Source organism: Podarcis gaigeae, assembly GCF_964106915.1.
Source record: "Podarcis gaigeae genome assembly, chromosome: 8".
NCBI lineage: Eukaryota > Metazoa > Chordata > Lepidosauria > Squamata > Lacertidae > Podarcis > Podarcis gaigeae.
In genome coordinates, this window is record NC_139684.1 from 6,963,289 (window position 1) to 6,989,007 (window position 25,719).

Below are 25,719 nucleotides of genomic sequence, written 5' to 3' on the forward strand. Positions count from 1 at the left end.
TAGCGGCTTAGCGGTTTTTAGCGGCTTAGCGGATCAGCTGATAAGCGGCTTAGCGGCTTAGAAAAAGGGGAGGGAAGGAAAAAACCCCGCAGGAACTCGCAAGACATTTTCGTCTTGCGAAGCAAGCCCATAGGGAAATTCGTTTTGCGAAGCGCCTCCAAAACGGAAAACCCTTTCGTCTAGCGGGTTTTCCGTCTTGCGAGGCGTTCGTCTTGCGGGGCACCACTGTAAAAGGTTTTACGAACAGACCAAGTCATGGAGGAGAGGGCTATGGATGGCTACCAGCCACAACAGCTATGTTCTGTCTCCACCATCAGAGGCGGTAAATGTTTCTGGGTACCAGTTCCTGGAAACCGCAGGAGGGGAGAGGGCCTGTTTGTGGGTTTCTCATTTGGGGCATCTGGGTTGCCATGGTGAGAGCAGGAGCCTGGACAAGTTGAGCCATTGGCCAGGTCCAGCGGGCCTGTCCTCACGTTCTTAATGCAGTGGTACCTTGGTTCTCGAACCTAATCCATTCCGGGAGTCCGTTTGACTCCCAAAACCATTCAAAAACCAAGGAGCAGCTTCCGGTTGGCTGCAGGAGCTTCCTGCTCTCAGGCAGAAGCCACATCTGACATTCAGCTTCCGAAAAACGTTCACAAACCGGAACACTTACTTCCAGATTTGTGGCATTCAGGAGCCAATTTGTTTGGGAGGCAAGCTGTTCGAGTACTAAGATACCACTGCACTGTATTTTAAACTGCTGTAGCGCATCCTGGGACTTTATGGTGAGAAGTAGGTAATAAACTGAGCAATTAAGCAGTTAAGAACTTCATTCGTTCTGTAGGTCTGTTCTTAACCTGAATCTATTCTTAACTTGAAGCATTTAGCTAATGGGGCCTCCTGCTGCCGCTGCACAATTTCTGTTCTCATCCTGATGCAAAGTTCTTAACCCGAGGTAATATTTCTGGGTAAGCGGAGTCTGTAACCTGAAGTGTCTGTAACCCGAGGTACCACTGTAAAAAAATAGGGTCCTGAGGGAGAAAAACTTTCCTTGATTCACTTTCTCCCTGCCACGTATAATTTTATAAATTTCTGTTCTGCACCCTCCTACTTGCCCTTTCTCTGGAAGTATTTTTATCATGGCATTTTATTCTCATTGTAAATCACGTTGGGATTTTCCCCTGTGGGAGTTTATGCAGGCAACCCCCCCCCCCCATTTACACACGTTCAATATGTGTGTGAACATGTATATGCACATTGTGCTGAACCCCAGAAAACATCATAAAGGCGTCACTGAAACGTCACTAAAAGGATGGAACAGTGGCAAAAAGGGGTGTTTTTCAGGCTTTCTCAATGGGTTTCAATTCTACAGTGGTGCCTCGCAAGACGAAAAGAATCCGTTCCACGAGTCTCTTCGTCTAGCGGTTTTTGCGTCTTGCGAAGCAAGCCCATTGACGGCTTAGCGGATTAGCGCTATTAGCGGCTTTTAGCAGCTTTTAGCGGCTTATCGGCTTAGCAGATAAGCGGATAAGCGGCTTAGCGGCTTAGAAAAAGGGGGGGAGGGAAAAAAACCCGCAGGAACTCGCAAGACATTTTCGTCTTGCGAAAGAAGCCCATAGGGAAATTCGTTTTGCGAAGCGCCTCCAAAACGGAAAACTCTTTCGTCTAGCGAGTTTTCCGTCTTGCGAGGCGTTCGTCTTGCGGGGCACCACTGTACAGGATTTCACCGATGCCTTCGGTGCCTTGGAATGTAGCCCCGGCGTCAATGGAACCTGTACATCAGTTCAAGAAACCTAACCTTTGTTCTTTTTTGGGACAATCTTGAGAGCGCCAAGTGATGCCCAAGCAGCTTCACCCATCCAGGCACCTTTGGGTGACCTAAGGATGGATAAGGGAGCTTCAGACCCCAGCCAGGAAGAATCCAAGCACCTCCTACTTTGGCGTGATCAAAGGGCTTTACGTTCAATGGATTGATGTAATCAATGCCCAGCAGGGTGGGTAGGATTACCCCATATTGCAGAAGGGAAGGTTGAGGCTGGGTGGGAGGGGCTTGCCTAAGCTCCACCCTCTTTTAGTGAAGGCAGGGCAGAGACGAGATTCAAATTAGGGACTTCTGGACTTGTCGCTCAGCCCCCTGGTTCCTCTGGGCAAAATGACCTTGGGGAAGGATCTGAGCTCCCCAGATTCTTTATCAACAGCTGCTGAAGTATGACCGAGCACAGGAAATTTGAAAAATGGAATTGCAGCGACAGCTGCAGCTGCTGAGCCGGAAGCTGCCTCGCACTTCCTGGCCCTCTGGCACCTGCCTCAGCAGGCTTGGTGGAGCGGAGGCAAGGTGAGCTCAAGGTGGAGAGGCCTGCCTGTCAAGGGCCAAAGGGGCCAACCCCAAAGAAAACCTCCTGTCTTGACAGCAGTTCTGCACCTAGGCCTGGGCAACAGTCACATAGAGGAGGGAGAAAGGCTGTTTTCTGCTGCTCCAGAGAAGCGGACACGGAGCAATGGTTCCAAACTACAAGAAAAAAGATTCCACCTAAACATTAGGAAGAACTTCCTGACAGTGAGAGCTGTTCAACAGTGGAATTTGCTGCCAAGGAGTGTGGTGGAGTCTCCTTCTTTGGAGGTCTTTAAGCAGAGGCTTGACAACCATATGTCAGGAGTGCTCTGATGGTGTTTCCTGCTTGGCAGGGGGTTGGACTCGATGGCCCTTGTGGTCTCTTCCAACTCTAGGATTCTATGATTCTAACACTCACGTCTTTGACCACATATTTCTCCAGATTCTCCAGCGTCTTCTCCTTGAGGGAGCCCTAGAAGATGAAGACACAAAGAGGTCATCGGAGTCCCCCCACTCTGCCCAGCAGAAAGGCAAGGCTTTGAGGGCTGCCAGCAGGGCCTCCTTGGGGCTTCCCCAGACACGTTCCCCCCCCCCCAGCACAGATCCCAGCATGACATAAAAGCACCAGCCATCAATCAACACCTCTTGCATTTGCTTTGATGAGATCTTGAGAGGAATTGGGCTGGTGGAAGCCAATGTCTAAAACATCTGGCGGATGCCAAATTGGGGGAGGTTGGCAGAGGGCAAGGTTTCTAAAGGTGGGTGGTGCTCCTTTGTCGTTTTCCATGCCCACCCCTCACTGCCCACCCTGCGGTGCTCACTGAAAGGTGGACATAGTCCATGGCGTCTCGGACATCTTGGAACATGCTTCGGAAGGACATGAAGAGGTTCCCGTGTTTATAGCCTGTGTCACAGCTGGGGAAAGAGGAACAGACACCACAAACAGATGTTAGGATTTCTGAACCGTTTCAGGCACCTTCCTCCCCCCGGCACTGTTCTGCACCTCGTGCCCCCTCGACACAGACCGCCCAGGCAAAACAATCCATCGCACTCACTTCACGTATCTGGAGCAGTTGGTGAAAAAATCCACCAGGCAGGCAAACAGGTAGGTCTCTGCAGGAAAAGAGGGGGGAGAGGTCAGTGGGACACCTCAAAGGTCAGTGCAGGGATCCCTTCCCAGAGCTACCCAGAGGCCTCCATGGGCAGCTGCGAGTCCAAAATTACTCCTAGACTGCACGCCTGGTCCTTTATGGGCACAGATACTCCATTCAGGACCAGGGAGTCCCTCACAGCTGCCTGTCCTGTCCCCTCCCAAAACAGTACAGTGGTTCCTCTGGATGCGAACGGGATCTGTTCCGGAGCCCCATTTGCATCCTGAGCAAAACAGAACCTGCGTTTGAACGTGCACGGGTCGTGATTCGCCGCTTCTGCGCATGCATGTGACGTCATTTTGAGCGTCTGCGCATGTGCGAGCGGCGAAACCCGGAAGTAACCCGTTCCGTTACTTCCGGGTCGCCACAGAACGCAACCTGAAAGCACTCAACTTTTAACTCACTTTAACCCAAGGTATGACAGTACTTCTGTCTTGTCCAGATTCAACCTCAATTTGTTCGCCGCCATCCACCCCCACTGCCTCCAGACACTCACGCAGGATGTTCACTGGTTCCGATTTAAAGGAGGGGTAGAGCTGGGTATCATCCACATACAGTGGTACCTCAGGTTACATACACTTCAGGTTACATACGCTTCAGGTTACAGACTCCGCTAACCCAGAAATAGTACCTCGGGTTAAGAACTTTGCTTCAGGATGAGAACAGAAATCATGCTCCAGTGGCGCGGCAGCAGTGGGAGTCCCCATTAGCTAAAGTGGTGCTTCAGGTTAAGAATGGACCTCCGGAACGAATTAAGTACTTAACCTGAGGTACCACTGTACTGATGAACATCCAGCCCAAACCCCGTGATGATCTCTCCCAGCAGCTTCATGTAGATGTTAAAAAGCATGGGGGAGAGGACGGAACCCTGAGGCACCCCAAAAGTGAGAGCCCGGGGGTCTGAACACTCATCTTCCATCAGCACTTTCTGGACACGGTCCAGGAGGAAGGAGCGGAACCACTGTATAACAGTGCCCCCAGCTCCTCTAGAGGAGGAAGGATGTTATGGTCGATGGTATCAAAGGCCGCTGAGAGATCCAGCAGGAAACAGCTCACACCTCTGTCCCTAGCCTGCCCAGAGATCACTGACCAGCATGACCAAGGCGGTTTCAGTCCCATGGTGGCACCCACTTCTCCCCCCACCGGCTAACCAGCTAATCAACCGGTGTCTCCCCCATCTGCACTCACCTGTCAAGTTGAATAACGTGTTCAGGATGTGGAACCTCTTCATGTCATCCCTCTGGATGAACTTGTTGGGGTAATAATTCCAGATCTCAGCCCTAAAAGCGGGGAGGGGACAGCACACAGGCATGAGGTGGGAGTGTATAATGGTGAAGCAGGTGAGGGGGGCTGGAAGGAACCGGCAGACTGGGAACCCCAAACCTCCCACTCCGTTCAGAGGTTTTGAGAGTAAGGCTGTGCACAAGGGGAGCGGTGAATGGGGGCCCCATTGCTCACCGCTGCCTGCCTGACTGCTGGATTGGGCCCGAGGGGACCCAGTAAATCCAGCATCCCACAAGTTGCCTTGATGAGAAACCCTCAAACTGGGCGGGGGAACAAAGGCAGACTCTCCCCCGCAAGAGAGATTACACACACAGAGAGATACATACACACTCCATTGTGACTGGATAGGGCAGTATATAAAATAAAATTTGAAGTTCATCCCCGACCCCTCCAAACTGATGGACAGACTACTCAGGGGATTCAGGCAGCATGTAATTTAATTTTCCACCACGGGGTTAAGATTAATTCATGGAGGAGAATAATATCATCATCAAATATAAAAGGTAAAGGGACCCCTGACCATTAGGTCCAGTTGTGGCCGACTCTGGGGTTGCGACGCTTATCTCGCTTTATTGGCCGAGGGAGCCAGCGTACAGCTTCCGGGTCATGTGGCCAGCAGGACTAAGCCGCTTCTGGCAAACCAGAGCAGCGCACGGAAACGCCATTTACCTTCCCGCCGGAGCGGTACCTATTTATCTACTTGCACTTTGACGTGCTTTCGAACTGCTAGGTTGGCAGGAGCAGGGACCGAGCAACGGGAGCTCACCCCATCGCGGGGATTCAAACCGCCGACCTTCTGATCGGCAAGCCCTAGGCTCTGTGGTTTAACCCACAGTGCCACCCGCGTCCCTTATCATCATATATAATCACAGATAATAACGTAACATAATAACATTCTCCTCCATGAATTTTTATAAACCTCGCGACGGAAAATTAAATTATGTGTTGTGCAAACCTCCTGAATAGCCTGTCCGTCATTTGGCAGTGATGTATCTTAGGGTTCCGGTTAATCACCGATCTATGGGTCACTTGTCAACCATTTGCCATCAGGTGGTCATTCTGCTCCCTGCTGAAAGCCGTGATGGGGACCGGGGGGGGGGGAGGCTTGTGTGTCCAGATGGTTCCCTGGCAGCTGTGCTTTACCTGCCCTGCACCTGATATCACCTGATGCCAGGTGAGTGACAAGCTGGCTCTGGACCCACGGAAACCCTGTTCTGCTTTTAGAAGAGAAAGAGAGGGGAAGTCTTCCCGGCCACTCTGTCCATACCATGGGTGGCGGGGGGGGGGGGAGCAGAAAGTCCTCCGCTTTGGCTGCCATCGCCTTTCTAAGTTTATTTCCATCTCACCTTTTTCCCTGTAGCACTGAGCGGCAGGGACTGACCACCAAGATCATGCCCAGCGAGCTTCGTGACTCAGTGGGGATCTGAACCCTGGTCCCCCAGGTCACAATCCAACATTTTAACCACTGCACCACGCTGTCTCTTCCTGTTTCCCATTGATCAGCTGGGCCTCCTTGCAGCCAACTGACGGAGGCTCTGCCTGCATTCAGACCAGCATCTAATTTGGGGCCTCCCCATTTCTCTGCCAATTCCTTGCACCCCCAGCTGTCCAACCCTGTCCTAGTTTAAGGCAAGAGGGATCTGTGCCCCGTGGCATCAGGAGGGACGCCAGAGCTGGTGCGATCCGGGGACAATAAGCCTGGCACTTAGGGAAGCAGAAGTATCCGCGCTATAGGAAAGGGAAAGTCATCTGGGCAGAATTTAGCATCATGACAGCAGCTGGGAACTATCCCCCCCCCCCAACTGCAGCCTCCCCCTCCTGCAGGCTGGACCGCCTGCAAAAGCTATTCTCAGCCTGTTCCAGGGACAAAAACAGAGGGGGGGCATCTCTGTGGGGAAAAGGAGAGCAGGGGTATCTTGCTGGCAGGGAGGGCAAAGAGGGCACTGGTCCTGCTCTCAGAATGGCAGAGACCTTGAAATTAGCAGGGAAGGGGGCAAACTTAAAGGCAAAGCGACAACAATTATCTGAACTGGCCGACCCAAGGAGAGGGGAGGTATGGGGCCTTTTTCTGAAAAGGCAGCAATCCTGCCTCCTGGACTGGGCAAATTCATGGCAGAGAGGGCTACTGGCAGCCACCAGAGCTGTGTTCTGCCTCCTCCTGAATACCAGCAACACAGGAGTGGGGAGAGTTGCTCCTGCGTTTGAATCCTGCTTGCAGAATTCCGACTCCCTGGCTGGCCACTGTGAGAGCATGGTCCCTTTGGACACACCTCGAAGGGTTCTTGGTTCAGAGCAAGCAAATGCCAGGCTGGTGATTTGAATGCCCAGAGCTTGGGAAGCTCTGGGGAGACATGAGGGCAGGGGGTGACCTTGCCGTGGGTCCCTTCTCCTTCCCACCTGGCCCTGTGTGCACTAGAGGGCAAAGAACCATCCCAGGTATCAGAACAATGCAAGGCAGGAATGTGCTGGGGAGGGGGGGAGAGGGGGAGGTGAAACAGCTTTCCGAGGGGCAGGATGAAGCCACCACCAAGGTCAGACCAGCTGCTCCCACCTGAGAAGGTGACTGCCAGGTCTGGCCCTGTAGGATAGGGTTACCAGATGTCCCCGTTTCCCAGGGACAGTCCCCAGATTTGCGAATAAGTCCCCGGACAAATTCCGTCCCCGGATTTCATCTAATGTCCCCGGGGAACGCAGCAGCGACCGTCTCAGCAGCCCGGAGCAGTTGGCTCTGGCTGGCTTCAGGAGCTGCTCGGAGGTCCCCATGTGATGATGGTGCAGGGGCTCTAAGATGCAGCTTCCGGGCTGCCTCCACCTTCCCTGACCCCGGCAACTAAGCTGTGAAGGGAGGCTTCATGCTGCCTATCGGAGCAGCCTCCCAACTCCTGCAAGCAGGAAGGAGCAGGCATCTCTCAGTTAGGCAACAGGAAGCCTCCCTTCCCAGCTGAGGGACCCCTGCCCCTTCCTGCTTGCACGCAAGTAAGAATGGGATTGGGGCTGCTCCGATGGGAGGGGAGATCCCTTCCCCCTCCTGCTTGCATGCAAGTAGGAGTTGCATGAAGTAGGAGTTGGGATGGGGCTGCTCCGAAAGGCAGTGTGAAGCCACCCTTCCCAGCTGAGGGATCCCTGCCCCTTCTGCTTGCACACAAGTAGGAATGGGATTAGGGCTGCTCCGATAGGAAGGGAGGCATCGTGCTGCCCGAGCCTCGCCGCCGCTCTCGGCCCTCCTTCTCCGCCTTTCCTGCCTGACCCACTGCGCACCACTTCACCACCACCACCACCGAAGAACCAACAACTCAGGGGCTGCCCAGGCTCATGGAGAAAGGAGATAGAAGCCTCGGAGGAAGGGGAAACGTGGCCGTTGAGGTCAAGGCGGAGGCGGCCCCTCTGCCACCACCATCGCTGCAGCATCAATGCCCCAAGCCTGTAGTAATTAATTAATTAAATAAATAAAGAATTAAAGTGTCCCAGGATTCATTGGAAAAAATCTGCTGACCTTACTGTAGGAAAACCCACAGAGGGAAGGTTAAAGACATGTACAATCTGCTCTTGGAGTGGGACACCAAAGAGGAGCAGGTCAAATGCATTAGGATAAAATGGGCGAAAGACGTGGGACATAATATTTTAATGACAGGTTGGGAAAGGCTTTGGAAGACAGATATGAAATTGTCTATTGAAAGAGAATTATATGAACACGATGGTATCTAGCCCCGGTTAAATTAACAAAAATGTATAGAACAAGACCTAATCAGGGTTGGAAATGGAAAGAAACAGAGGGTACCGTTTTATCAGATGTGGTGGGAATGTAGGAAGGTTAAAGGGGGGGGGATGATTTATAACAAAATGGAAAAATGTTTAGAGTAACCTTTGTTAAAAGAAAACCAGAAACCTTTTTATTAGGTATTGTAGGAGCAGAGATTCTAAAAGACCGGGGGGGAAATTGTTTATGTATGCTATGATGGCTGCCCGGATATTGTTAGCGCAAAGATGGAAAGAGGAAGCAGTCCCGACTAAAGAAGATTGGGAAACCAAGTAAATGGAACGGTGCTGAAATGGCGAAGCCAAATGGAAAGCTCAGAAATCAAGATGACAAGAAATTTGAAACATAATGGGAAATGTTTATTATGCATTTGCAAAAGTATTGTAAACAGGTTAATACACTGGCAGGATTTTAAAAACACTTGTAATTTTAGAAATAGTACTGGAAATCTGAGGTAAAAATAATAATAATTTGGAATAGAAATGATAAGCAGCTGAAAATAAAATTTTCAGGGGGGGGGGGCAGAGGGAAGTCACGGGATTCAGAGAATCCCATTTTATGGATTCGATATTGTCGAGGTATATGGCCTCGGCCCAGTATAACTGAGATGGAAAGAAGGAGTAGTACCGACCAGAGAAGAATGACAAACCAAACTGATGGAATATGCAGAAATGGCAAGACTGACATGAAAGATCAGAAACCAGGAAGACCAAGTATTTCTTAAAAGACTGGAAGAAATTTGTAATATACTTAAAAGATCACTGTAAACAGTTGACACCTGTAAATTGAAATGAACTTTGGTTAATATGATTATATAACAGATTGATAAGAACCATTAACTTAGATATTCCCAGCTTCCTACCTTCCTACCTTCCTTCTTATTAGTCTGAGAAGCACCGAGTTAAAAACAAAAGAGGAATGTAAATGGGTAAAATTGATGGTAACTGCAGCCAGACAGGTTATAGTGAGTAATTGGAAAAATGCAGAAGTTAGGGGTGAACCAATGGAGGAAAAAACTAAATAATATTATAATTTTAGAATATCTAACTGTGAAGATACACAGAATGAAAGGGTTTCAGGTCAGTGAGAAAGAGGAGGATTGGTTTGAGAAGATATTGAATTATTTGGGTAGGTTTGAACAATTTGGGGCAATTAAAATGTTAAAAGTTAAATAAACCTTGTGGATGGAGGAGTGTTAACGTATATAAAATCGTACATATGGTTGATTTGAATATGTTATTATTGATTATGTATACCCAATGTATCAGCCGCCTGGGGGGGTTCACTGTTTGTGGTTTGGTTGTTGGTAAAAAATAAAAAAATTAAACATTAACATTATATATAATAGATTGGTAACGGTAAAAGATGCAGGAAAAAAGTTTACATTTTTGGAAATGGAACCCATGGAGGGAGGGAAGGAGGTCCGAAGGTTCGAAAGGACCTTCTTTGTTTTTATGTTTTGGAATCACAGAATCAGAAGGGACCCACAAAGGTCATCCAGTCCAAGCCCCTGCAATGCAGGAGCCACAGCTAAAGACTCCCTGCAGATGGTCTTCTTAAAAACCTCCGAGGAAGGAAAGTCCCGTTCCCCCCCCTCCCACATCCCAGGAGACGTAAGAGAACCTTCTCCTTGTGGCTTCCCAGGGCTGACTGTTTTCCTTGGGGGAGCAGCAGAAGCCCACAGCTGGTGGGGACTGGAGAGTAAATATAATAATTATTATTATTTATTATTTATACCCCGCCCATCTGGCTGAGTTTCCCCAGCAACTCTGGGCAGCTCCCAATCAAGTCTTAGAAAAAACAATGCAGCATTAAATATTAAAAACTTCCCTAAACAGGGCTGCCTTCAGATGTCTTTTAAAGATAAGATAGCTGCTTATTTCCTTCACATCTGAAGGGAGGGTGTTCCACACGGTGGGGGCCACTACCGAGAAGGCCCTCTGTCTGGTTCCCTGTAACCTCACTTCTCGCAGCGAGGGAACCGCCAGAAGGCCCTCAGAGCTGGACCTCAGTGTCCAGGCAGAACGATGGGGGTGGAGATGCTCCTTCAGGTATTCAGGACCGAGGCTGTTTAGGGCTTTAAATGTCAACACCAACACTTTGAATTGTGCTTGGAAACGTACTGGGAGCCAATGCAGATCTCTCAGGCCCAGTGTTATGTGGTCCTGCTTGTGTTGGAGGACGTCACCTACCCTTTGAGGAAGCGGAAGCCGTGGGCACAGACCAGCAGGTTCCCGTGGGAGTCCACCTTCAGCAAATTCCCATACATGGCGTCAAATACGAGGCCCCTGAGGAGGAGGAGAGGGCGGGTGAGGAGAGGGCGGGTGAGGAGGGTGGGTCCTTTCCCCCTGGCCACCTCTGGGCTGCCAAGGCATCGCTGCTCCCTTACCTGGTGGGGAAAGTGGGGTCGTATCTATACTCCAGGATCTCGTGGGGGTAGCCAATGGACACCAAGCGCTCCAGCAGCAGCTCAAAAGCCAGCTCCTCGTAGTCTGGAGATTTGTACACTGCAGAGGCAAAAGGCAGTTTGGGGAGCAGTGCAGGATTTACAGATAAGCTAAACAAACTATAGCTTAGGGTCCCACGCTCTTGGGGCCCCCCAAAAAAAAATTAAAGGAAAAAAAAACCCTGGATGTACATTTCCAAAATATAAGATAAAAAATAAAATAAAACCTACATACAGCAACAGTGTGTATTTCACTATTAATATACTTCTTCTTGATTGTATTTCAGTTCAACAATTACTTTGATAAAATACATATTTTGTTATGTCCAAATGGCTTTAGATACCTATTAGGTCCATAAATTACCATATAGCATATATATTCAACACAAAAAACAGCGACAATTTGTTGTTGACAAAGGACAGCTGGACATATAAAGGGCCCCATTACCTTCAGTAGCTGAGGGCCTCATCAAACCTAAATCTGGCCCTTTGGAGGAGGCATTTCCTGGGTTTATCTTTGCAGGCTGGTCTGACTGCCCCCCCCCCCCAAAAAAGTTGCAAAGCAAACTCAGGAAATCTTGGGCCCCATCTATCAAATACAGCCCAGTGGTCTTTTTCCCCCTTTGCAATGATTACTCCAATGATTCTAGAATATCCAAAGCAAGATGTTGAAAAAGAATTTGAGAATATTGACAAATACAGAAGTGCAATTGGAAGTTTGTTTTATTTAGCAAACATATACAGGCCAGACATATCAAATGCAACTAATGTACTTAGCAGAAAATGTCCATGCCAATACAACAAGATTGGAATGCAATGAAACGTGTTTTAGGATACTTTAAAGGAACCATTCGTTATAAGCTTGGTTCCTTTTTCTGCTAAGTATGTTAGTTGCATTTGTTATGTCAGGCCTGGATATGTTTGCTTAATAAAGCAAACTTCCATTTGCACTTCTGTATTTGTCAATATCCTCACATTCTTTTTCATCATCTTGCTTTGCATATTCTAGAGTCATTGGAGTAGCAACTGGATTCTACTTTTATTCTGTGTCGTGGAATTATGAACAAGCCTAAACAATTATTATTTTTGAGTCTATCACTATTTTAACTTAATGTCTTCAATTATTGTTAATTTTCTTAGTGTTGTGTTTTGTGTGTGTGCATGTGTTTTGTTTGTTTGGGGGCTTCTTTGGAAACTGCTTCGATGTTTTCTACAGTCAAGCGGTGCAAAAATTTTATGAAATAATAAACAAACAAGCAAATTTTAGAAAGCAATCAAAATGAAGAATTTATGCAATGTGGACAAGAACTGTAGCCAGGTGTCCTTGGAAGAACCCAAGCCGGGCTAACTTTCCCCTGTTGCTTGTATACTGCCCCTGAAGAGGGAGGAACCATTTAGTATTAGTATTTGCTATAAGAAAAAAAAAATGGGGCGTTCGCTTTGACAACCCACCTCCCCCAAGGACTCGGTATATCCCCTTTCTTAGTTGCTTTTTCACAAAAATGGCTCAAAGTGATTCAGAAAGGAAAAGTTAAAATAAAGTATAAAAACAAGAGTTTTGGGCCATCTTGGGGCACAACTTTTATCACCTGGTTCCCTAGCTTAAAATGCACAGGGGTCTGTTCCCCGTCTCCTTTGTGTCACATGGAAGATGGAGCAAGCTTGTTTTCTGGCGGCCTCTTACTTACTTGCGAGAGTGTAGTCCATGTCAAAGCCGAAACATTTGATCTTTTCCAGCGCCAGACTCCGGTTCACAAAGATCCTGAAAAGGAGAGGCTGTGTCATGAGGTTCGCCAAGAGCCACAATCTGGCCCCTGACTTGCCGGCAATTTGGGTGTCCCATCTAATCGGATGTGCTTTGTCTGGAAAGGACCTAGGAAACTGGGATACAGTGTCATGGAAGGTTTTCTGCCCAAACCCTCTTTCGAAAAGTACACACACTCCACTCTCTGCCTTCACTGCTGCAGAGTCCTTTTGAAATTGAGAAAGCCCAACCATCTTCCTGTTACTCCAAGTTACACTTGGTCATTTGGCTACGGAGAGCCCTGAGTTCTGAGTGCGAATTGTAGATGGACTAGGTGGCCCAATCTTCCTGGAAGACCCCCATGCATCCCATTTCTTCAGGTTTCCATTTTTTCCACTGCACCTGTTGCACACCCAGGGACGCGGGTGGCGCTGTGGGTTAAACCACAGAGCCTTGGACTTGCTGATCAAAAGGTCGGCGGTTCGAATCCCCGCGACGGGGTGAGCTCTTGTTGCTCGGTCCCTGCTCCTGCCAACATAGCTGTTCGAAAGCACGTCAAAGTGCAAGTAGATAAATAGGTACCACTCCAGCGGGATGGTAAACAGCGTTTCTGTGCGCTGCTCTGGTTTGCCAGAAGCGGCTTAGTCCTGCTGGCCACATGACCCGGAAGCTGTACGCCAGCTCCCTTGGCCAGTAAAGCAAGATGAGCGCCGCAACCCCAGAGTCGGTCACGACTGGACCTAATGGTCAGGGGTCCCTTTAAAAGGTAAAGGTACCCCTGCCCGCACGGGCCAGTCTTGACAGACTCTGGGGTTGTGCGCCCATCTCACTTAAGAGGCCAGGGGCCAGCGCTGTCCGGAGACACCTCCGGGTCACGTGGCCAGCGTGACATCGCTGCTCTGGCGAGCCAGAGCCGCACACGGAAACGCCGTTTACCTTCCCGCTGGTAAGCGGTCCCTATTTATCTACTTGCACCCGGAGGTGCTTTCGAACTGCTAGGTTGGCAGGCCAGGGGTCCCTTTACCTTTACCTTATTGCACACCCAGGCCTGACTTGTGGCTGCTGGTCCTGGGTGGCTCGGAGCGATGAGCCTCACAGCATCGCTGATGCACAGAGAGGGAGGGAGCTGGCCTGGAGGGCACTAAGCGTAGCTGTGTAACATTAGCAGGGCTCCTGGGCAGGTTGTGTCAACAGGTTTCCCATTACAGGGATTTATGAGCTATGAAACTCAGCCTTCCCTGTTTAACGCACACACATCCCACTTGAACCTAACATTCACCGAAAGATTCCTCAATGCAAGATCTCGATACCCAGACCAGCTCGCAAAGGAGTTTTTAATCCATCCGCCAGCCCTTATTCACGCACAGCCTTCCAGAAAAGGCGGGCTCCTCTTTCCCAGCCACATTCCCTGACACTGAGCGAGGATTCTGCCACAGGCATCCCAGGCATTTTCTAATTATGTTTTATGATACTGAGAATCATTACTGAGGCTCTGCAATTGCCCAACTGTTGCTTCCAAAGGCACCTAGGCAAAACGCTACTCTTCTGTTTTCTCCCCCGGGGGTCTCCCCACTGCGTGGAAGGCATAGCTGTCAACTTACAGATTTGAAAATAAGGGACCAGCAACCTTGGAAATAAGGGATCAGCAGCCAAAATAAGGGATTTTCCTAGCACAGGTATGCTCAACCTCTGAGCCCCTCCAAGCCAAAGGCAGAAAGCCCAGCCAGCAGCCAAACGAAGCCTCAAGCGGTGGTTTCCACAGCGCAGCAACCCGGCAAAGGGGATGCAGCAAGGAAAACCACCGTCACCTCTCCGCTGGGAAGCGCTGAGCAAAGGCGAGTCCCCAGGCAACGCGGCCAATTTGATCGGCACAAGGCATGCAAGCTCCACCCCCCCAGTCGTTCTTCAACTCCTTATTGGGTGAGCAACGCAGCCAAGCAACACAGTTGGAGCCTCCCTCCTCCCTGGCCGGCAGGGAGGGAGGGAGGGAGAGGAGCTGCTTCCTTTGAAACCTGGGAAATTTAAGGGACATCATCAATAAGGGACTGCAGCAGGACACGGTGCTGGGATAAGGGACTTTCCCGCCAAATAAGGGATGGTTGACAGCTATGGCGGAAGGAGTAGACAACATACATCAGAGGCTCTAGAGTTCAGGAAGAGGCCCACAGGGATGGGTGAAGCGGCAGTTATCTTTTCACTCTGCCAGGTGAATCTCCAGGACCACCAGGGCAGAGTCCCACACCCTGCACTGCCTGGCCAGGAGGAGCCGCAAACTTGCCCAGCGCTTGCAATCCAAGTGGCAAACTCCCTCTTGGAGTACCAAGAGCAGAAGACGGGCCTCTGTTGGATCAGGTTTGTGAGTTTCCCACAATGGGCAACTGGCTGGCCACCATGAGAGCAGGATGCTGGCCTGATCCAGCATATGCTCTTCTTTTTCTTCTAATTTATTATTATTATTATTATTATTATTATTATTATTATTATTATTATTTAGCTCGGTGTTTCAGCTCAGTGATTCAGCTCAGCTCAGAGGGTGGCCGCATCTGGCTGTGCTCTGATGTCCATCAATCCCACCTTCGTCGCCAGTGTTAAGTTGTGGGTGAACATATCAGATGACACAGCGATTCTTCAAACAGCTCTTGTTTATTCACAGGCCAGAACAGAACTGAACTGAAGGGTTCAGCCAGCCTGCTTATATAGAGCTCAACTACAAGGCAACAGTAACCATTTTCTGTAACTATCCAATCACTGAACGTCACTTTCAATCCCTTATTTGCATATGTGGACCTGAGTGAAAACTATCTACAGTATCCCCCTGCTGGCCCAGGGTGAGAACTTCAGTACATAACAATGATTAATAATAATAATAATAATAATAATAATAATAATAATAATAATAATTGAATTTATATACTGCCCTATACCTGGGGGTCTCAGGGCGGTTCACAGAGCAAAATCAAAATATAAAACCACAAAATGCATAATCGAAATAAAAACAGCAACCCAATAACACCTCCCAAAAATTTTTTTAAAAAGGGCATGGGATGTCAATCAAATCAACCTAGTTAAAAAGGAATGTTTTTGCCTGGTACCTAAAGGTGTATCATGAAGGTGCCAGGCAAACTTCCCTGGGGAGAGCATTCCACAGACAGGGAGCCACTGCAGAGAAGGCCCCGTTCTCGTGTTGCCACCCTCCGGACCTCTCAAGGAGGCACACAAAGGAGGGTTTCAGAAGATGATCTCAGGGGGACCGGGTAGGTTCATATGGGAAGAGGTGTCCTTAATCAGGATGAGTGCCCAATAATCACTGCATCTGGAAGTGCCTGTGGCTTGTTTGGAGGCCAGGTTGCTGCAGCTGGCTGGGTCAATATTCCGGGGTGGCAAAGGTCATTTTCTTGAAAGGGAAAAGGCCATCCACTCATCAGCATTCCTCTTGGTGAGATCACCCCTTCCCACACCACCCTGATGTGGGCTTCCGGTCCTGACAACTACCTCCTGGGTTCTTTGGAGAGAGGAACAGCCTGCTGGATCAAGCCGAGGACCCAACTATTCCAGCATCCTGTTCTCACAGTGGCCAACCTGTGGGAAACCAGCTTGCAGGATTCAAGCACAAGAAGACTCAATGACTACTAGGCCTAGAACTTGACCTCTCCTCACTACTATCTGTCTTTCCAGGACTCACCTTCTGCAAAAGTTAGTTCAGGCCCTGGGGTATGTCCATCATCTTGCATTATGAAGACTGATGCAAGTAACTCATTCAGTGTCTCTGCAATTTCCTTATCCTCCTTTGACTGCCTTGTCATCCAACTGCCTCTCTAGATGTTTTCCTGCTGCTAATATATTTGAAGAGCTTCTGGTCGGTGGTCTTAACGTTTTCAGCAATGTGTTCCCTGAAGTCTTTTTTGAGCATCCATAACTGCTGTGGGACGCAGGTGGCGCTGTGGGTTAAACCACAGAGCCTAGGGCTTGCTGATCAGAAGGTTGGCGGTTCGAATCCCCACGACGGGGTGAGCTCCCGTTGCTCGGTCCCTGCCCCTGCCCACCTAGCAGTTCAAAAGCACATCAAAAGTGCAAATAGATAAATAGGTACCACTCCAGCGGGAAGGTAAGCGGCGATTCCGTGCACTGCTCTGGTTCGCCAGAAGCGGCATAGTCATGCTGGCCACATGACCTGGAAGCTGTACGCCGGCTCCCTCGGCCAATAAAGCGAGTTGAGCGCAGCACCCCAGAGTCGGTCAATGGGGTGAGCTCCCGTTGCTCAGTCCCTGCTCCTGCCCACCTAGCAGTTCAAAAGCACATCAAAGTGCAAGTAGATAAATAGGTACTGCTCTGGCAGGAAGGTAAACGGCGTTTCCGTGCACCGCTCTGGTTCGCCAGAAGCAGCATAGTCATGCTGGCCACATGACCTGGAAGCTGTACGCCGGCTCCCTCGGCCAATAAAGCGAGTTGAGCGCAGCAACCCCAGAGTCGGTCACGACTGGACCTAATGGTCAGGGGTCCCTTTACCTTTAACTGCTGTGGGACACAGGTGGTGCTGTAGTCTAAACCACAGAGCCTAGGGCGTGCCGATCAGAAGGTCAGTGGTTTGAATCCCCGCAACGGGGTGAGCTCCCGTTGCTCAGTCCCTGCTCCTGCCAACCTAGCAGTTCAAAAGCACGTCAAGTGCAAGTAGACTGGACCTTAACGGTCAGGGGTCCCTTTACCTAACTGCTTAAATTCCCACATCACCCCTTCACAAGCTGAAACCAACCTTGCCTTTGGTGGAGAGCTTCCCACCCTCACCATGAGGTCTAGAAACTAATCCTCCTTGCTAACAAAACGCCCAAGCAGATCTCACACTCACATTCTTCCAAAGGAGCTTCCAAGTTCTACATTAAATGCAATGTGGCCTAGTTGGAAGACTTCAAGCAGATTCCTTGAATGAGCAAGGGAAGGAGGGAGGGAGCTGACCGCTTTGTAGGGAAGGAGTCAGTGCCTGCCAGAGGCTGCTTGCCAGCTCCTTAGCTGGGGAGACGCAGCCACGTCCAAGGCATAAAGCCTGCCATTAAGGCCCTGTGGCCAGCCACAAAATGCTAGGAGTGAAGAATCGTAGAATCGTAGCATTTTTAATCGTAGCAATTAAAAAATAATTAGGTCTTATATATATAATAAATGTACTAACCAGGCACGTACATAGATATCATAGCTGTCAACTTTTCCCTTTTCTTGCGAGGAATCCTATTCGGAATAAGGGAATTTCCCTTAAAAATAGGGAAATGTTGACAGCTATGATAGATATGTGGACCACATGTCTGGAGCAGAAGAGGAAGACCGCCCTGAAACCATTTTGACTCCCAAACTGACCAAATGTTTTCTCTGCAAGGAGGGAGGGGGTGAAGGAACCTTCCCATTGTCTCAAGAACTGGGTAATCACCATCTCAAAGGAATGGGCAGACACCAGGAAAGGCAATCAGATATGGCATTATCAGATAACATGGCAGACAGGGAAAACAACAACATTCAAATTTCTGTAGTAGACCGCCTTTTCTGTGATGTAGGGATGATGTTTGTGGGGGGTGGTCTTGGGTTACACCCCTTCTGTGATGTAGGTATGATGCATGGAGGGGTGGTCTTGAGCTCCAGGGCAGGGAATTTAAAATGTCTATATAAGGACAGGCACACCTTGGTTCTGGCTCCTCTTCCATTTTCCTGCATGTGAGAGGAGCACCCTGTTGCAACAGATCAATAAAGATCAGGCTTACTAGCTGCTTTGCTTCTCAATAGTCTCTGGTTGGCCTGTGTTATTTTCTCCTACCGATAGGGAACCTACCTAAGGACTCTATATGGGCTCTTGGATACCCCATAAGGGAAGAAGGGCAGATATTGTTTACAACAAAAAGTCATCTGGTCCAACCCCTGGGAATGCAGCAATTCATCCTGTCCACCCTGTCCCAAGGAGATGACAGCTGCTTACTCTGGAGAAGCCCAGCAGGACCCTGTAGAAAGGCCTTGAGAGGCCAAGGGAGGGCCCTGACCTCAGCGCGTGTGTCAGAGCCTTGCATCATAAGTGGTGACTTTAGCTTCCCTATCAGAGTTTGGAAAGGGTCCCCTGGCCGCTGCCCCCAGCGCTGGCTGATGTAATGGCCTCAGGCAATGCCCACACAGGAGGGCGACCTTTCCTCCCTTGGGGACGGATCCCTCTCTTGCCAAAGCAAGGTCCGCCAGGAGAGGCCAGGAAAGAGGTGTGTAGCCAGAAGCCTTCCTGGTAGGATGAGCGGAGGCTCCGGTCAAAGGTGAGAGACCCTCCTGTTTGCTTTGAGCCAGCGCAAATAATCCTGACTCTGGCAGGTCACCACTTTGCCGGCGGCTCCCAGAGCTCACCCTGCAATTTCCATGGCTCACGCTTACATAAGAACATCAGAAGATACTGATAGTGGGATTCTGGGATAGTGGGATTCTGGAAAAATATCTATAACGAACTGAAAAGGATGTTTAGATTTTCATTTGGTAAAAAACCCAGAATCCTTTCTCCTAGGTATCATGTCAGAGGAAATAAAAAGAATGGTCAGACCAACATTTACCGTATTTTTTTGCTCTATAAGACTCACTTTTTCCCTCCTAAAAAGTAAGGGGAAATGTGTGCACATCTTATGGAGCGAATGCAGGCTGCGCAGCTATCACAGAAGCCAGAACAGCAAGAGGGATCGCTGCTTTCGCTGTGCAGCAATCCCTCTTGCTGTTCTGGCTTCTGGGATTCAGAATATCTTTTTTCTTGTTTTCCTCCTCCAAAAACTAGGTGTGTCTTATAGTCTTATAGAGCGAAAAATACGGTATGTATGCAGATACGCCGGCAAGGTTATTGACTGCCAAAAATTGGAAAAGCAGCAGCGTCCCAACGAAAACAGACTGGTTATCTAAAATGATGGAATACTTCCATATTGCCAAACTAACAGGGAGGATAAGAGAAGATATGGTGCAAAAAGTGAATAAGGAGTGGGCTATCTTTAAGGAATACATCAAAATTTATGTGGAAAAAGTAGAATTTCTGACAGATATTGAGTGAATCCAGAAAATGATTAGACCGAAAGGAGAGTAAAGTCAAGATAGAAGAAGAGATTAAAGAAATAATGAAATGCATTTAAGCCAGTTGGAAAAATAAAGTAGCGTAACCAGAACAGCTGGAAGTCAAGCCACTTGGTGGATGTCCGTGTGCGGTAGGTGTGTAGGTATGTTGATATGTATAGTATAGGTAGGTATTATAAAATGTAGGTATGTTTTATGTTATGAAAATAAGGTAGTGTGTTGTGTATGTGTATTGTGTAAATGTATATGTTCGTGTTTTATATGTTAATAATATTTTTTTAAAAAAGAACATCAGAAGAGGTTGCTGGAACAGACCAAAGCTCAGCATCCTGTTCCCACAGTGGCCACCCAGTGGGAAACCTGCAGGCAGGATTCGAATACAAGAGCCCTCTCCCCTCCTGTGGTTTGCAACAACTGGCTTTCAGAAGCATTGCTGCCTCTGACTGTGGAGGCCAACATGGCTAGTAGCCCTCGATAGCTCTCTCCTCCATGAATTTGTCTTACCTCCTTTTAAAGCCACAAGAAGTTGCTTTATACCGAATTAGACCTTTGGTCCATATAGCTTACCCGCCGGAGTGGTACCTATTTATCTACTTGCACTTTGACCTGCTTTTGAACTGCTAGGTTGGCAGGAGCAGGGACCGAGCAACGGGAGCTCACCCCATCGCGGGGATTCGAACCGCCGACCTTCTGATCGGCAAGTCCTAGGCTCTGTGGTTTAACCCACAGCACCACCTGGGTCCCTTTTACATCACAGAAAAGGTGGTCTAAAACAGAAATTTGAATATTGTTTTTCCTGTTTGCCAGGTTATCTGATTGCCTTTCCTGATAGTCTGTCACCCATTAAAATGCTGATTACTCAATTCCTGAGACAATGGGAAGGTTCGCTCACCCCCTCCCTCCTTGCAGAGAAAACATTTGGTCAGTTTGGGAATCAAAATGGTTTCAGTTCGGTCTTCCTGTGCTGCTTCAAACGGGCAACCTCTCTCCAGGGTTTCAGAAAGGGGCCTCTCCCAGTCCGACCTGCAGATTGCAGGGACTGAACCTGCGCAGGTGCCAAGAGGATGGTCTTGTCACTGAGCTGTGGCCCTCCCAAATTTCACAGCTTCCTTGCTATGTATCATTTTAAGTTCAATAGGTTCCTGCTCCAAAAAGTGGCCATTTGTTCAACAATGCTTCATGGACTAGAATATTGTCATCAGATCCTGTTTTGATAACACTGTGTTTGGCATAATTTTGTATGTCCTTCCTTGACAATTAATAAAAATTACCAACTGAAATGGGACATGGGTGGCGCTGTGGGTGGCGCTATGCACAGAGCCTAGGGCTTGCTGATCAGAAGGTTGGCGGTTCGAATCCCTGCGACAGGGTGAGCTCCCGTTGCTCGATCCCAGCTCCTGCCAACCTAGCAGTTCGAAAGCAGGTCAAAGTGCAAGTAGATAAATAAGTACCACTCCAGAAGGTAAATAGCGTTTCCGTGCACTGCTCTGGTTTTCCAGAAGTGGCTTAGTCATGCTGGCCACATGACCCAGAAGCTGTACACCAGCTCCCTCGGCCAATAAAGCGAGATGATTGCCGCAACCCCAGAGTCGGTCACGACTGGACCTAATGGCCAGGGGTCCCTTTACCTTTACCTAGAGTTGGAAGGGACCCCCAGGGTCACCTGGTCGAAGGTAGGAAGCTGGCAGTGCCCCATTTTGCCCTGACGGACCAGGCCCCCCACAGGCAGCCACTGGTGCAACAGGGAAGCAGGAAAAGCCATGAGGGCAGGGTCTCGCCCACCCTCCTTGCCAACAGAAGGTGAGCGGAATCTGAAGGAAGCGAGAGAAAAGTGCCGTCAAGTACCCAAGCTTCCCTGACCCAGATCTGAACCAAACCCCTCTTGGAATGCAGATGAGGCTGATCGGGGTTCCTTACTGGCGGTTGAAAGGAGATGTCACATGGCAGATAAAGATGATGGATTTTTCCGGAGCTGGCCGACCTGACTGGAAGTTCCACGACCAGAAGGAGGAAGAGTACCAGGAAGAATGGAAGAAATTTAAAGACTATTTAGCTGAATATGTCAAAATAACTTAACTGGAAAAGCTTGCAAATATTAGATAGGTTTAGGATTGAAATATGTAACGATAAGATTTAAGATGTTTAAAGCTAAATTAGAAAGAACGAAAGATGTTAAGTGATCGAGTGAATTTTTTGAGAAAATTGATTTTGGAAAACTGTTAAAATGATATACAGTGGTACCTCAGGTTAAGTAATTAATTCGTTCTGGAGGTCCGTACTTAACCTGAAACAGTTCTTAACCTGAAGCACCACTTTAGCTAATGGGGCCTCCTGCTGCTGCCGCACCGCCGGAGCACGATTTCTGTTCTCATCCTGAAGCAAAGTTCTTAACCTGAAGCACTATTTCTGGGTTAGCAGAGACTGTAACCTGAAGCGTATGTAACCCAAGGTACCACTGTATAATGAAATTCAATGAAGGGGATTTGGGAAAGTCACTTAATAATGTTACCAAGATTGAAACAGGATGTCTGTATGTTTGTATGTCTGTTTGTTTTTGAATCTTTGGAGAATTAATTTAATATTTTTTTTAAAGAATAAAGAAAGGAGATGTCACAAGGGCCAAGTAATACCTTTGCCACAGAAGGGCTTCAGGAGGGATCTTTTGACACCCCCAACTAGGCTGCATATTCAGCCGCCGGTGCCAGGAGGAGGCACCGTTGTTGCTGAGGGACAGTGTGGCATAGTGGTTAGAGTGTTGGACTAGGATCCAGGGGACCAGCGTGCAACTCCCCACTCAGCCACAGAGCCCACTGGATGTGACCCGGGGCCAGTCCCTTACTGCCTCTCAGCCTAACCTACCTCACAGGGTTGTTGTGGGGGATTAAACGCCCCCTTGAGGAAACAAGAAGAAATTCCGACGAAAGAAGAATGGCGGACGAAATTAATGGACTATTCAGAATTGGACAAAATGACAGGAAGGATTCAAAACCTGGGGGACCGGAGATTTACAGAAGGTTGGAAGAAGTATATGAACTATTTGAAAAGCAACAGTAATCAACAAATTACACTAGTAGGGCTACAAGAAGTTTTGTAAGGAGGAATATATGAAGCGCTACAAAGTAGATAAAAAAATAGAGATATTGGTTACAAATTTTAAATGTAACAGGGGAAATAAGAAATGTATACTAAGAGATTAGATTGGAACATTTTCAGACAGGACTGATGGAAGTCAAAAAAACGGAATAAGATGTAAAAATATGTTTAATTACTGTTGAAAATGGTATGTTAAAAAAGAAACTAATAAAAAATTATATAAAAAATAAATAAATGCCCCCTTGAGCTCTGTGGAGAAAAAGGTGGGATATAAATACAATAACAAAAATTAAAATAAACAACAACAACAATACAGGAGCACCCCAAAGGAAAAGTCTTTTCCCTCCTATCTCCTCCAGCTTGAGATTCTGGGCCTGCAATGCTGTTTGACAGTTCAGGACTGACCGCCCTCCAGGGACACCCCATTCCCCCCCCCCCAGTCTTCCTGTACTTTTGGGTCCTGGTTTCAGGGCAGCTTTCCTGCTGCCATTGTCCTTGGGGAGGGGGGAGCGTGTAGTCCTGGCCCCAAAGAGCCAGCAGGAGGAGAAAGCAGGGAAAGGCCTTGCCAGGAGAGGAGGAGGAGGACTGTGGGGGGGGGGGGAAACAATACAAGTTATTAGAGCAGAAAGCGCTTTTGAGATGGAAATGAGCCCTGAAGTGGAAGAGAGGCCAATTTGGATGCAGCAAAGCTTGGTTCTCTGACCAGGAAGGGCCTTTCTCCTCACCCGTCCCCAGTAACACTCATTTATTTCATTTTTACCCTACTGGATTGTAAAGGAGAAACCTCCAAGCGGTTCACGAAAGAGATAAAGCAATAGAATTATCGCCAAGAAAAATGAGCAATAATAATTGAAGACATCCGTAACATTAAAATGGCAATGGACTAAAAACCGATTAAGACTAGCATCAGCTTTCTGAACACCTGGGTCCTAAGGAAAATGATTTTAGCAGGCAACCGTCAAGAGCACAGTCAAGAGGCAGGGAGTTCCAAAGTGAGTGTGCTGTCACCCTAAAATCTAGAGTATTTAGGTCTATGTGGCAGAGTCAGTTCCGCTGATGGAAGCAGTCGAATTAGACGTTTATGGGGCGAGCTGATCTTGCAGGTAAATTGGTTAAGTAACAGGTAACAAGGCTGTTAAGTAACAGCTTGAATTTGGCCAGGGATTATATCAGCAACCATTGCAAATGAACCAGTGCGGGTGGAGGAGGCGGGAGCTGCGCTGCTCCCCTCAATAATCCACTTTCTTAATTGCCCCCCCGCACCATATTCAGCTGAAGAGAGACGTATCCCCCCACCCCTGCCCAACAAGCCCCCACATCCTCAAAGGGGACCAGAGGAACTCCCTGCCACTGGATAAACAAACACAGCCGCTGCCAAGTGATCGCACTCGAAAACACTCCCTTGCCCCATACGCTCAGAGGGGGAGCTCGCTGCCCCCCTTTCCCGCCCCCCAACTCCGCAGAGCAGCTAGCAGCAGCCTGAGAGTGGCGGACTCTCCTTCCTTGACTGCAAAGCTTGGCTGGCCATCTGCCCGGGGAGTCTTGAGCTGTGATTGCTGCCTTGCAAGGGGGTCGGACTGGATGACCTTTGGGGTCCCCCTTCTAGCTCTCCGGTTCGACGGATGCCGCTCGGCATGCTCTCCCTTCGTCTGGAGGTAGCAGCGCCTCCCCACGCCCCGATGGCCCAGCTGCCCCCTTACCGGTGATGGTAGTCCCGCTTGATGGGGGCCCGCGTCTCGGGGGCGCTCAGCTCGGCGCGGGGCTCCATGGCTCCGTCGGCGGGCTCCCTGGCAATGCTGCCCATCATCTGACAGCGGCTGGCGCGGAGGAGGAGGCGAGGAGGCGGCCTGCTCCCTTTTACCCGGGAGATAGGAGGCTATCAGCCCGGCCCAGCTGATGGCCCTCCTCCTCCCGCCCCCCGCCAGCCCATAGCCTCCCGGCCCCCCTTGCTGTGCCTGGGCTTGGAGGGCTGCCCCGCTCGCTCAGGCTGGCCAGCGCCCCCGCCTCCCCGCCACGACTGCGCTCCCCTGCCGGGGACTTTGCTCCTCCTGCCGGCGCGTATTTTTAGCCTCTCCCCCCACCAAACACAAACACCACCTTCCCGTCCTCTTCTTGCTCGCAGGCAGCCATCCCAGCTGCAGGCGGACCCCTCCCGGACTTGATTGGGGTGGAGAGAGAAGGGGTGGGATCCTGCAAAGGGCTCTCTGCAAGATGCGCGCATTTGCAGCTCGCAGGAGGCGCTTTCCAGAAGCGCGCCAGGCGCTTTCGAACACACACACACACGCCGGACCTCTCCCTCTCTCGTTCCTCGCAGTTTCATGCCAGCGATCCTGGGATCATAAGGCGATCTATACACCATAAACCTATGGCGCGACCGCATTGGGAAGGCTGCACGCGGTTCTCGCTGCCAAAGGGATGTGAGAGAGTGGGGACAGGCTCGGGAAAGGGCAACCAAAGCGATAAAGGGGCTGGACTCTCCTGAAAGGTTGCAGGGTTTGGGGCATTTCAGGTTAGAGAAAAGGCGAGTCATTCCTGCATTGCAGGGGGTAGGACTAGATGACCCTTGGGGTCCCTTCCAGCTCTAAAACTATTCTATGCCATGGGTAGGCAACCTAAGGCCCGGGGGCCAGATCCGGCCCAATCACCTTCTCAATCCGGCCCGTGGACAGTCTGGGAATCAGCGTGTTTTTACATGAGTAGAATGTGTGCTTTTATTTAAAATGCATCTCTGGATTATTTGTGGGGCCTGCCTGGTGTTTCTACATGAGCAGAATGTGTGCTTTTATTTAAAAATGCATCTTTGGGTAATTTGTGGGGAATTCGTTCATTTTTCTCCTCCAAAATATAGTTCATTCCCCCCCCCAAAAA

The 25,719-nt window shown here is 49.2% G+C and overlaps 1 protein-coding gene and 1 long non-coding RNA gene across 2 annotated transcripts in view; one reads left to right on the forward strand and one right to left on the reverse strand.

The window, feature by feature from the left end:
* The window catches only part of NT5DC4 (5'-nucleotidase domain containing 4), a 42,613-nt gene extending 17,729 nt beyond the window's left edge, over nt 1-24,884 (reverse strand). Inside the window, exons 1-8 of the mRNA XM_083753301.1 lie at nt 24,552-24,884; nt 12,641-12,714; nt 10,896-11,013; nt 10,699-10,794; nt 4,654-4,745; nt 3,370-3,427; nt 3,136-3,229; nt 2,733-2,786 (exon numbers count right to left, since the gene is read on the reverse strand). Of these exons, the coding sequence (XP_083609427.1) occupies nt 2,733-2,786; nt 3,136-3,229; nt 3,370-3,427; nt 4,654-4,745; nt 10,699-10,794; nt 10,896-11,013; nt 12,641-12,714; nt 24,552-24,658 (693 nt within the window). The 5' untranslated portion in view covers nt 24,659-24,884. The remainder of the gene's footprint in view (nt 1-2,732; nt 2,787-3,135; nt 3,230-3,369; nt 3,428-4,653; nt 4,746-10,698; nt 10,795-10,895; nt 11,014-12,640; nt 12,715-24,551) is intronic.
* Nucleotides 8,241-9,839, forward strand: LOC310851261. Its single transcript, XR_014567667.1, has 2 exons — nt 8,241-8,414; nt 9,199-9,839. It is a non-coding gene; the product is annotated as an uncharacterized lncRNA (long non-coding RNA).
* Nucleotides 24,885-25,719: the final 835 nt, after the last annotated feature.